The sequence below is a fragment of the Pteropus alecto genome, unplaced genomic scaffold (genome assembly GCF_000325575.1).
Source record: "Pteropus alecto unplaced genomic scaffold, ASM32557v1 scaffold73, whole genome shotgun sequence".
Taxonomy (NCBI): domain Eukaryota; kingdom Metazoa; phylum Chordata; class Mammalia; order Chiroptera; family Pteropodidae; genus Pteropus; species Pteropus alecto.
This window is the reverse complement of record NW_006436284.1, coordinates 2,682,992-2,695,964: the sequence shown is the minus strand read 5'-3', so window position 1 is coordinate 2,695,964 and position 12,973 is coordinate 2,682,992. Positions and strand designations below refer to the sequence as shown.

Here is a 12,973-nt window from a genome sequence, read left to right as displayed (position 1 = left end):
ATGGGTCATTTCAACAATCCTAAGCAGGAGACTTTGGTATAAAGCACTTACTCTAAGAAAATAAAAGTGACTCAGAATGAAAACCCACTTTAAGCAGGACCCTCTTCTTATGTTGGGTGGGGTAAGGGTAGGGCAAGAAAACAGACAGGAGGAAGGAAAGGTGGGGAGCAGGACAGAAGACAGCCTCTTATTTTCAAAACCCAGTAACATTATCACAGCTGAGAGCTAAAGGCTTCCAACCAGTTTTGATCCCACTGCAGCAATGCAAACTTGCAAACTCGACCCGTAACTATTTGCAATAAAACATCACACCTATTGTATGTCAGTTTACCCCATTCACATGCAGTACTTAATTTCAGACATTTTAATGCTTACTTGTAAACATAAAAGAGGGATCCTGGATCATTGTATTTATTTATTTATCTATGCCAAACGTTTATTAGTGAAATAGTCCTGAAGATATAATCCTACATATGGCGCTTTGATTTCACATAATATTTAAGAAAAAAGACAAAACACATAGAATTAGACATATAATTCAAAGACCACGGTACAACCTTTATCTTTCTTTTTTTTTTTTACTTCAGCAAACAAAAAATGTCAAGTGACATGAAAAGTGGCAAGTCTTCCGACAATAAATAATAAATTACTTTATAATTTTTGCAATGCAAGAGCAAACAAAAAAAAAAAAAAGGTTTCCTTTTTTTCCTCTTTATTTCCAGAGAGAAACAGTCATTTTAACCAATAACTATACACATCTTTGGGGGAAAAGTTCTTGGACAGACACAAGTCAAACACAATCCCGAGACGCTTGTGACAAAATAGAGGTAACCTTGTTGCAATGCTTTATAAGTTGGTTTTTAAATCTGAATTCAAAAACCTTTAAAGTCGCTTCAGACTTCTTGATAGAGGATGGATCTCAAAAAAAAGGAGGGGGAAGGGGCAAAAAGAAAAAAAACGAAACCAGCTACAGGACATGCTAAGAAACCCAGGATGTCAATTAATCCCTTGTTAAAGTCAACTAAAAACATCGCAAACCAACGCAGCTCCACCTTCCTGAAAAGACCCTTTCAGCCAAGGAGGCCAGTTTCTCTTCCTGCTCGTTTGCTGGAGCTCCTGTTTGGCAAGGCAATGACCAATATAGAAACAGCACCATTCAGAATAGGATGGACTAGAAAATCTGTTTCTGCTTTTCTCTAGATGTGTAGTGAAATGAAAAATGCTTTTTTTGAGATCCTTGAATATAATCCTCTACGTTTTAAAAACGTCTTTTTTTTTTTTTTTTTTCAGTCCTCCTAAGGTCATTGGATAGCGTATGTTGGGTTTGGATTTTGTTTGTTGTTTAATTCTAGTAAAATCCCATGATTGTCTTCACAGTGTTGCTACCATATCACCTTGTCATTAAAACAGACTTCGTGCATTTCATGGAGCATTCATTTCTCAATTCAGTTTTCATTGACAGGGTCGTTAAATACTTTTGTTTTGGAGTTCAACATTATAATTTCCCACTTTCTCCAACAGGGAAAAAAAATACATCTGAATGAATGTTCCTCATGCCTCAATAGGACTGGCTACCATGCTGTTAGGTGTATCTGGGAGCTGAGAGGACATCGACGCCACTTCACTGCCAGTGGAATTAGAGCCCGGTCCTCCTTCTGAAAAATTTACCTGCATAGAAGGTTGAGAAATGAATAAAGGAGGCTGCGATCATATTCATAAAAGGATTATAAACTTATGTGTATGAACATATAAGTGTCTGTGTATAGAGAGACAGATATGTAGACAGAGGTAACAGCATCTATGATTGAATTTTAACAGGCTTAAAGAAAGCCTACAAGGAAAAGAATTTGAGAGGAAATCTTCTCGCTTTCCCATCTTCCAAGAGATCTCTGTTTTAACTGAAACTGAATTCCCAACATTATGTTGCGTTAAATTATTTAAGAACAAATGTGTTTCCCACTGTAAAATGGCATCGCAATTCTACCATGCATGCTCGAAATAAAATTATCCTGCCAGCTACATGTTGCCCTGGGAGCAGGCGAGTTCTCAGTCTCCAGCCATCAAAGCCTCTCTTCTTGAGTTGGAAAATCCATAACACACGCTCAGATCGTGTGACGGGTGATTCAGAGGAGGCTCCACAGAACAATGATTAACTCCTCAGAGGGTTCACAGCGTGGGTTTCTTCCTTGTTGTTGGTCCTGCTGCCTTTGGGGCTTTCTCTTTCTCTCTCTCTTTCTCTTTAAATCAGGCTCTTCCTTCCAAGAGGAGACCCATATATTATAACGTCATCGTGTTATAAATATCTGGCTCCTTCTTTTAAGCCGAAAGTATTGTGTTGCTCTTGTAAACCTCCTTCGCCCTGCCCCCGACCCCCGCCTCCTGCCTTGGCTCCCCTTCTATTGCTCACATCTGACACTAAAGTTTCAGAAGCTGCAAACACTTGGCTGCCCTGAACCCTCCCCTACCTGCCCTCTTATGATCCATGTTTTCTTCAACTCATAAGATTAACCTGACTTTAAAGTCAGTTCTTTTTTCCTAATTCCAGAGTCTACTTTCCTATCTACCCAATTAAACTTCCCCATTGTGAGGTCAAGGGATGTCTAAAATTTGCCTAGGCTCTAGACTGGCCCACTCACAAACATAAACCTGGGCCGAGCCTTCTTGACCACTGACTCTGGCCTATTACCTAACTGTTGCCCCTCTAGTAAATGTGGGGGTAAAAACTAACCTAAAAACAACTAGAGCTTCATTTCCAATAACAGGAATAGATTTTTAGGAAAGATCTTGTTTTATAGAATAAGATTCTATAGAGCTGTTTACTATTCAAAGAAAACAATCTTATGTGAACATAAACCATGCCACAAAGGCCATATATTTAATTATCTTATTTATCTTGACCCTTAAGCCTTCTGTAGGCAAAAGGTGAGTCATTTTCTCTTTTCTGGATGTGTAAAACATATTAATGCTAAAACACATATTACCATGCCCCACAGTATGTGGCTATGTATGATGGTTGAACTCATACACTTAAAAATGTTTAAGCAGTACTACATTTTAGGTTAAGACAGTTTCGGAAATGGATATAGTAACAAAAAGTATCAATCATATCTTCGAATGGCTGAACTCTTTACTGATTTATTTGAAAACTCCACCCAGACAAATGCCTGCTGCTCACTGATAATAACATTATGTATTTCAATGTTGATTATTACAAAAATCTTGATTTAGGTCCTTAAATATATCATTCTCTAAGAATCGAGAAAGGAGTAAGTTTACCTAATTGCTGATTAAAATGTCAAGGTGATCTCTATCTAAAGCCCCTTCCAACTCAAAAGTCTAAGAGGTATGATTTTGCAGCCCTGTATACCTTCCCACGCATGTCTGTTTAGTTAGGCACCTTGCAATTAATACATCAAAGCAGGACTGATTGATAGAAAATTCAACCTATATGGTCAAATGACAAACTCTCATAAAAAAGACTCACAAGAGGTTTGTTTTTCTTGTGAGCTTGCCTCCTTCCCTTCACCACACCTCTTTCATCTTTCCCCAACCCTGGGGCCGGGGAGGCAACCACCCCCTGAATCTTCCATTGTGTAACAGTTAAACCAGAATCTCCTTTCTGTTGGAGATTCCGCCTCCTCACTCCCGGGAGCTGACACTTACCAGTTGCTGAAAAGCAGGCTGATCTATGTCACTCTGCAAGGCGAAGTCACTCAGTACTTTCCAAGGTGGCTGGTAACTTTGCACCTCCACTGGGTTTGCCTGTAAGCCACCGTCGTGTCTCTCTGGACTGGCAGCCACCATGGGAGTTCCTGTCATACCCTGGATATTCTGTGAATAGGCGCCCCCATCCCAACATGTTAATAAGCAAACTCCCTCCCTCCATTGTCTGCACAGGCTAAGCAAATATACCCTGGTATTATCTTATCTACACTGTGGCCTTTATTGATTCAGTTAATCGGCTGTACGTATGAATATTAGCGGGAGCTCAGTTTTGTTTTACTGTGTTTTGTTTTTCTGCTTCTGTGAGATGGACTATTAAGTCTGCTTGGACCTTATCTAACCAAAATCTATTACAACTTTCTTCTTTCCCTTATACTCACAGCTCTTCCCAATTCCTCCTGCTTGCCTTTCCAGACTACAGCCTCCCAGAATTAGAAAGCTTAGGTATGACAGGCCTTCCTTCAGCCTCTAGATAGGTGCTTTTCTGGGCAATTTCACTTAGTTAGATTTTCGGCTAGATTTTCTCCAGGCAGTTCTCTCTGCAGACCCAACCCCCACCCTCAAGCGTTTGGGTCTGGCGGCTATTGTGTTATTGCGCACTAACCAACTTCGAAAGTGTCCTGGCGCGGTCTTGACCGGCCTGCCAAGTTTAATGACAGTGGGTTTTATGGTATTTAAAAATAGGATTGAAGCAGTAAAAAGCAAAAAGAAAAACAAAACAAAACAAAAAAACAAAAACGGAACTCTTTGGATTACTTTAACCAGAAAGCCTGTGGGGTAGGAGCAGCTGGGGATAATCATGGTTAACAGTGCCAAGGGCCTGACATCTCTGGAAGCCTGGGCCTGACCTTGAGCAGAGGTTGCCTTGTTTTTTGCAGGTCACCTTGGGGCGCCTTCTGGCCTGAAGGATCTACAGCAGGCCTAGCCCAGTGTGTGTGTGGGGCCCAGGGAACCCCGGGATGACCCACCCCTGTACCCCTGGATTTGACAGGAAGCCAAGGAGTTGTGCCTTTCTCTTCTTCAGGAACTGACAATCTCAAATGTTGGCAAAACCAGAGCCAGGCCTTGCTGCTGCCTGCCCACAGAGGGGAGACCATGTCTTTCTGGTTCCCTGTGGGAACAAAGTTGAAGGGCATGAGCCCACCCACCCAGGCTATGAGTGTGGGCAGCTGCTCCAACCCCAGGAGCAGCCTCCTAGACCAGGCCAGCCCTCCCTGGTGGGCTTGGCAATGATGGTTGCCTCTCCTCCCCCACACTCCCACCCTCCCGCTTAGGTGGGGGTGAGTTGCCACCTGTCAGGACTCCTGTTCCAAAGCAGGATAGAAATCCAGCGCCAGCCAACCTGGGCAGCCGGCACACACCTGGCACGCCTCCTCTGCTTCCCTCGGGTCCCCTGCCCAGCCCCTGGGCCACTCACAGTTTTGTCATTGGGCTGCTGCTGCTGGAGCTGCTTCATCATGATGCTCCGCTTCTTGTCCTTGCACCGCTTGTTCTGAAACCAGACCCGGATCACGCGCGGGCTGAGGCCAGTCATCTCCACTAGTTGCTCCTTCATAAGCGCGTCAGGCCTTGGGTTGGCGGCGTAGCAGGTCCGCAAGGTGTGCAGCTGCTTCTCGTTCAGCACAGTCCGCACGCGGGTGGTCTTCTCTGGCTGCTTATGGACGTGGGGCCGCAGGGCCGGCTGCCGGGCGGAGATGGGCTCGGCTGCGGGGGTAAGAGGCGCCGTGAGCGCGGGCCAGGCACTCGCCTGCCACTGCCCCGCTCCCGGACAATGATCAGTGCTTTGCAGCCTCGACTGACAACGCAGGGGCAGTAGAGGTGCATGTGAGAGAAGAGAAAGGTAGAATAAAATCTTGCTTTCTAATCTCGGAGATCAATGCCGAGTAATACAGGGGAAACAGCCTCCACCTTTGCTCATGTCAACACAGTATTAGCAATGGGGCACAAGTCTCAGGGCCTGTCCCCTTCTTGCAGTAGGGGTGGCACCTTTCAGCATTGTTTCTCCTCCCTCCGGACTGGGCCCAGGTCACACTGAGGACTCTCCCACTTCTGGACTCTTGGGAGAATGGCCAGATGGTACCAGGAAGGTAACTCAAAACACCCCAGTGACAGCCAGAGTCACTACACCAGCCAGGATGTCTGCAATGCAGAGGCTGAGGAAAATTCTGCCAGAAAGCCTTGAACTTAAGTCTGTAGGGGACACTCATATCAAGAGGATAAAACTCATGAAACTGCAGTGTTTAGGCCATCTCTCCAGTTCTGATCTTTCTTAGTACTAAATCTACCTGTATGTTCCTGAGATGGGCTGACCCCAAGTGAAGGAAAACTGAAACTCTGTTGGGCTACCTAGGCTCTAGATAAAGGACAGCTGGGATGCATTGTTTTCTGACTCCCTCCCAAGATTTCAGCTTCCTATATATGTCCCCACAAGCAGAGAGAGTACAGGTTGCAGGGAACAGAAGTTGCCACCTCTGGCTTTCCCCTCAAGTGCAAGCTAGTCACAAATCTCCAAGGACAATTCTTAGAGCTGCCAGAATGCAGAGGGGAAAGAGCTCTAGTTTTCTCAGCCAGTGTTTAGTGGGAATTGATACTTAAAAAATGTGTGGGGGGGGGGCAGATCTATTCAAAACCTGCAAGGCAGGACTGGAAACATTGTCTGCCTTCTTACCCCTGGCCCCTCCTGGTGGGCCTTGCTCTGTTTCTACCCTCCTTCCTGGGGAAAAAGCCCTCTGATCTGTATACACAAATCCTACACCTTCCAGAACCCCCTAGGGTCAGGTCAACACCTATGGGGTCAATTTAGTGTTACAGCCACAGGCCCGAAAATGAAATTCTCACCAAATCGCTGAGAATGAATGGTTTAAAGAGGCAGGCTCCCTTTAAAAGGTGATTACCACAGATTAGCTTGTTGACAGTTTTAAATTACAGCTCTGTGCAATGGCCTGCAGTTATTAAGACTGTATCTTTTCAGGTTCATTTTCTCACAAAAGGATAAAAATAAAATTTAAAAACGTTCTGGAGTGTGGGGCAGTTCGCAAGGAAAAATGACTCGAGAGGCTAAATGACTTAAGGCAACCTAAACTTCCTTCACTGGATTAAAGGAGGAAACTCCAGGGGCCTAGAGCTCCACCCCTTTAATTAGGCCGCAGAATGGAGAATACCTGGCGGGAAGCTGATGCCCGTTTTCAGTAAGCCAAGGCTTGAAGGCCAAGGTGAACTGGAAGTACTGTTTGGGCGTGTGTATACATGTGTGCACAAGTGGTGTACATTCATGTGTACCCATATATAGACACACAGACGTGTAGGTGTGCTGCGGGAGTCCAGGGAGACAAGGAGTGCATTGAACCTTGCTGCGAAAGGGGGAAGCACAGTACAAACTGCACTCAGAACACTTCAGTTAACTGCACGCCACCGCCGCTGCCACATCGACCGCCCAGCAGCTACGAGGGTTGCTGCAGCCGCCAGCGCGCTGGCGAAGGCGGCGCTGGCCTAGCCGGGCGCCCGCATCCCGGAGCCGGGCCTCCCTCCGGGCCGAGGAGTACCTGCCATTTGCAGCGGCCGCGCCGGATGCAGAGGGCTGAGTGGGTCGCCGGCGCCCAGGCTGGCTCTCTCCACCACGTCATGGTCTGCGCGGCAGAAGAGCCCGTCCTCCCGCAGCGCGAACTCGTCCCCGGGGATGAGCTGGCGGCTGCAGGCCACGCAGCGGAAACACTCGATGTGGTACACCTTGGAACGGGCGCGCATCACGAAGTCGTTCTTGCTGAAGCCGATGCTGCACTTGGCGCATTTGATCCCGTACAACCTGCGCGGGGACCGGGCCCGGGGCGGGGAGAGAAACACAGGGAGAGGGAGTCACTTCAGGCGGACACTGCCCCGGCCCAAGACTGCCGGCGACCCAGGCCACCAAGGCCCCGAGACACTGAAATCAGCATTTGCAGACAAGCTGGGAATGGAAGAATACATATAATTAGGTTTCTCTCTCCCTTCCCTCTTCCTTTCTTTTATTCCCTTTTTCTTTCCTATAAACCTCCATGTTTTGATTCGCACACCCAGTCCATACCAAGGAAAAATGTTTGATGTGTTCTGTACCCGGGGCGGCTGCCCTAGAGATCAGCCGCAGGGTGGCCCTACATCCGCAGCTCTTCAAAAGGATGGAGTCCATGGGGGCTCCGGTAGCCGCTGGCCCCACACTTTCGCCTCTCTGTGCCTCAATTTCTGCTACTAGAAATGACTCTAAAACTGTAACAAAAAGGCCTCTCTCTATCCAAGAGAAGGAGAAGTTGGAGAATGAGATTGTCACATCGCTCCGTTTGCAAACACACACGATGCACAAGCAGAATAACAAAATGAAACCTGAGGATTTCCAGATCTCTCTTGCACAAGTCCACGGCAGTTTTTCCGGAACTAAAGATTTTTCCTCAGGCAACAATGTTAACTGAAAGTTTCCTCTACAGTCTTCCTTTCATTATTTTTAAAATCGGCTTCTGCTCCCTCAATCTTTTTCAAGTTGCTGAAGCATCTACCTCTATTTCAATTTGCTTTAAAGCTATGATCAGCCAAAAAAAAAAAAAAAAAAAAAAAAGATCCACTTCTAAGGTTTTCCTTAATGCTGACCTTTCCTTATCAAGAAACAATCTTTGCAGGTTCCTTCTCTGCAGCACTGACCTGGCCCCCTCTCCGTGTACCAGTAATAACAGAAGCGGGGGCATTCCTACAAACGGACTAGAAGAGAGGAAAATACCCGCACAAAACAGGGAAGGGGGCACCTCACTCCCCCAAGGGGAGAGAGGCATTTGGAGATTTAAATGGTCTGTCTGCTTGTACAACTACAGGATTTCAAAACGGGGGGTGGGGGGGGTAGTTAGGAGGGAGGAAGAGAGCAGGGAGGGAGGAGGATGGAGAGAAAGTGGGGGGAGTGAGAGAGGAGAGAGAGAGACAGACAGAGACAGAGACAGAGAGAGACAGAGAGAGAGAGGCGATTGGCTCCTTCTACAAACGTGTATCCAGAATTAGGCACATGCAGATCTGTATGCAATTGAGCAAAACACTATCTCCATAGGAGTAAAGATACTCCTGAAGGTGCGAAGTGAGCTCTCCCTCGCCACAATCTCGAGTTCACACACCAATCAAGTAAACAATGAAAACAGCTCATTTGTCAGAGGTTAAGGTAGATTCAAAAGTTTTGCCTCCCTCCGCCTACTCTATGTGAGATCTTCCATTTCATAGGATGAGGACTTTACCTTGCTTGTGACCAAACAATTTGGGAAACCCCTCCCCCTTCCTCCAGTTCCCACTTCCCCTATTTCCTCCTACATTTCTCCCACCTCCATTAAAGTATTAATAAACATTTTTTTTGCACTGTTCATTTGTATCTATCAAGATTCTACTCTCTATTTCATGATTTTAAAATAAGAAAAAAAAACCCTGGACACTAAGTGAGCAGAAAAAATTCTAACTGCATACTTAAATCTCGACTAAGCTTTAATGAGTTCTCAGCTCCAGAAAATGACTTACAAAAGCTATTTTCTTGTTAATAGCCACTAAAGAAAAAAATTTTAAATATATAATTTTGATATTATTTAACATAATTGTGAAAGTGTTATCTCTTCTATTATTGAAACGATAAAATTTTCTTTAGAAATTCTACTAGCTTTCTAAGGTAGAAAATGAAGTTCTGACATATATACACACACACACACAGGTCAGAGAAAATTTTCAATTAGCAAAGCATGAAGTTTAGACAGAAGAAATTGAAAGGAAAAAACTCATAAAGTTTCTTATGTGGTTGTAGTCTTGTCAGTATGGGAAATTCGCTCATTTTATCAGTTACCAGATTTTAATGTGAGAAAGGAAGCTGTTCAATTATCTAAATATACCGATTGTTCGTAGACAGATGATGGGCAATTTGATCTGCTCTGTCTAATTCATCAGCTCAGATAAGATAAGAAAGAAAAGACAGTCAGATATCACCAAAGGGTTAATTTTTAAAAAGATTAAATTTCTGGTCTTTTTGCAGGGAATATTTGGGTTCGTTTTAAAATTTTCCAGGTAGAAACTCTTACCCTAAAAGTAAAAGTCTCGATACCTTTATTTGTTCTTTCGAAGTGTATCTTTCAACATGCTTGGGTCAAACTTTTATTTCGCCCATTAAATTCACACCTCCAAAGAATTTGTAAGTTACTAATAAAATATCGAACTAAAATACATATACAGAAAAGAAAAAACACTGCATGTACAATAAAAACCAACCTCTTTTTAAAGTCCAAAAATCCGAACTTATCCGTCTTTAAATTTTTTTGTTATAGAAGGGGAAGGATACAAGAGGAAAATAATTTGAACATCACAAATTCCATGAGCGATTAAACAAGCTTCAATACCACATAATTTATGAAAACTACTATTGGGTTTTGTAGAGTCTTTTTCATAAACAGTGAAATGAACAGCATAGTTTAATTTATGTAACATATGTACTGGGTAACTTTTGCATGCTGGACCCCACTAAGGCAAACTTCGCAAAAATACAAAGCCACACCAAATAATAAATAAGGAGTGGGGAAAGACAGGGAAATCTCACAAAATTAAGGAAGCAGTATAAATGGCGTACCTGATATAATCTCTTTTACAGTAGGTTTTCCCATCTCTAACAAAGCACGTACAGCTCTCGTCCAAATACTGATTACACTCCGCACATTTCAAACATGCCGCATGCCATTCCAAATCCGGAGAAACCCTCAGAATATACTGATCGTGAATTTGATTGCCGCAACCAACACATAGGGAAATCAGACGTTTTTCTGAAATGAAAATAAATACATGATTGACTAACCGTTTACTTCCTACAGAGATAAACACACTTTTAGTGTCGTTCTCTTATAGGGCGTTCTCTGGGAGTTTTTTTTTTTTTCTTTCTTTCTTTCTCTTTCTTTCTTTAAGAGTATTGCACTTTGGGATGGTAATTGAAGTGTGCCATCAAAACCTTGACTCGTTTTAAAAAGGAGGTGGAATATATGTAAAATGCAGATTTGAATAGTCTACATTTGTAAGCCTAGCACGCAATCAAACCTGTTCATTTTGTATTTCTTTTTCCTCCCTCTTCCCTCTTTGCTATAATCACTGGGAAAGATTATGGATAAATCAAGTCAAAGAAAAGGTTTTGACTAGAAGCGTTAAGTAAACGCAGGGATGTCTATATTTTCTATGAAGCAAGCTCTTAAATAGCACATAGGACTGGATATTGTTAGCAAGAGCAGACATCAATACAGTTGTCACTGGTTCTCTTTTGCAAGTCTAATGCTAATTCACATCTCCGGTATTGTATGTGCCGGCAGACCTCTGCAACAGAATAACCTTCTCGGGAGAGCACAGAATTCCGGAGCAGGAAACCACTTAGCACCAGAAGGCTAGGGTTTTGGAGGGTACACAGGCGAATTTAAATACAAGGTACACTCAGTTTCCCGAAGATCAGAACCTATAGCAAGCATGCAGGCGTGGCGGCAACTAGAAAAAGCCACCTTCTCTCTGTCTCTCCAGGCAATGACTCCAACTCCGAAGAGCCCTTGGCACCCGTGCCTGAGAGAGAGCCCCGCACAACACCAGCACATCGAGCCCCACAAGGTAAAACAGCCTCTTACTTTTTGGTGGATCTCCCATGTCTCCCATATCTGTAAGAGGGAGTAATGTCCACAGTGAAATGGTGGTTGTACAGTTGGTGAACAGCCCACAGAGAGGATGCTGGAGCTGTGGCTAAGTGGGAAATAGTGGCCCCGGGGGTTGCCAACGCTGAGAGAGCCGCTGCCCGGCTGCACCGCGCCCTCTTGGATCCAGGAGTCCAATTTAAGCCGGCGGAGCTGACGGAGCGGAGGCGCTGCGGCGGCGGCAGACTCGGTGCGGCTCGGGCACCTCTCTTCCTTATCTCTTACTCAAACTTCTCTGCTCCAACTCAGCTCCATCGCCATTGGTCTGACGCAGCGCGCGGGGACGTCAGGCGAGCGCCGCGCCCATTGGCTGCGAGGCGCGCGGCGCAGCTGTTCTGATTATCATATTTCAGCCTCGCCGCCGCTGTGAGCCACTGACCGCTCGGCGAGCCCGCGGGAGAGGATTAGGGCTCCCGAGGCAACTTGCTCGGGGCTCATCCGGGGCTGCCCGGCTGCTCTGGCTTCTGGCCTCCCTCCCCTACTCCTCCTTCTGTCCCCTCCCTTGCTCCTTCTCGGCCGCGCCGCCAGCTCTCTTTCCTCCTGTCGCGCTGCTCCTTCGCCCTGCGTTCCTGGGGTCCCCGCAGTCCGGCTGGCCGTGTTGCGCGCGCGGCTCACTTTTCTGCCGCCGGTGGCGAGTGGCTGGTGGGTAGGTTTTCCTGGTGATGAGGTCCCTCCCGGGTTCTAGGAAAAGAAACAACTTGGAACAGCCCGTTTGGCTCGGTTTGATCTCGCGCTTTGGCTCACAGCTCTGGGCCTGGCGGGGCTTGGCTGCTGGGGAGGGTGAGTTCCCGAACTGACTGCGCCTTGCGCGCTGGGAGCTGCCCAAAGGGAAGAAGAACCGGGAATGGGATGAATAGACCCAGGGGAATTGTTCGCTACTGCTTCCCCATGACCCCATTACCCCCGACCTCATCTCCAGAAACGTGGGGTGGGACGAAAGGGGCGCTTCTTGCCTTAGCGGAGAATCAGGTTGGAAACGCACAGGTAAAATCAGGTTGACTCCGCGGACTCCAAGCTCTCCTTTATGATCCGCGAGGTCTGCGTTGCAGTTTAACTATAGAATTAGCAGTTTAACTATAGAAGCGTACTAACCCGAATCTAAAACGAAATGATCTTCCAGTACTTTAAAATTGGTAAAGCGATTATGTCCTGACCAGTTCCTCTCTGCTGGTTTCCTGCCCTTTGTTTTTCAGCAGAGGTGTACAATTAGCTGGTGGTGTTTTGGTAATTATTAGGACAAGTCTCCATGTCTAGAATATTTTAAAAAATGCATTATTAGTCCAAGGGCGTGAATAGGGGTCTAATACAGACGAACAGTAAAATACCTATTTTCCTTCACGGGGTGTGTTTATCTGATAGTTTTCTCTCAGGAAACAACCTGGAGAGAGAAGAATGTTGGCTGCAACTCGCCGGTAACCCTTTTCCATAATTTCTTAACCTGTTCCTGTCATATCTTTGTCTCCCCCAAACAAAGCTTCAGTAAGGCCACGAAGAACCCCCACACTTCTCCCAAAGCTTCTAAGTAACTATTCCTTATCTAACGTGACTGCCAGTTT

General features: G+C 45.5%; 1 protein-coding gene across 1 annotated transcript; it reads right to left on the bottom strand.

The window, feature by feature from the left end:
• Nucleotides 1-410: 410 nt before the first annotated feature.
• ISL1 (ISL LIM homeobox 1) lies at nt 411-11,906 on the bottom strand. The gene is made up of 6 exons (XM_006912448.1): nt 11,355-11,906; nt 10,328-10,517; nt 7,266-7,525; nt 5,141-5,427; nt 3,664-3,831; nt 411-1,668 (listed from the first exon to the last, which is right to left on the bottom strand). The coding sequence occupies exons 1-6, from the start codon at nt 11,380-11,382 to the stop codon at nt 1,552-1,554; spliced, it is 1,050 nt and encodes a 349-aa protein (XP_006912510.1). The 5' UTR covers nt 11,383-11,906; the 3' UTR covers nt 411-1,551.
• Nucleotides 11,907-12,973: the final 1,067 nt, after the last annotated feature.

Bases quoted from the DNA above. Each gene is read 5' to 3' on its own strand.
- ISL1 (XM_006912448.1), bottom strand. From the start codon at position 11,382: ATGGGAGACATGGGAGATCCACCAAAAA. The intron at 7,526-10,327 runs GTACGCCATTTA...GTCCCCGCGCAG, and splicing joins TGTAAAAGAGATTATATCAG to GTTGTACGGGATCAAATGCG. The intron at 1,669-3,663 runs GTAAGTGTCAGC...CCTTCTATGCAG, and splicing joins AGCCTGCTTTTCAGCAACTG to GTAAATTTTTCAGAAGGAGG.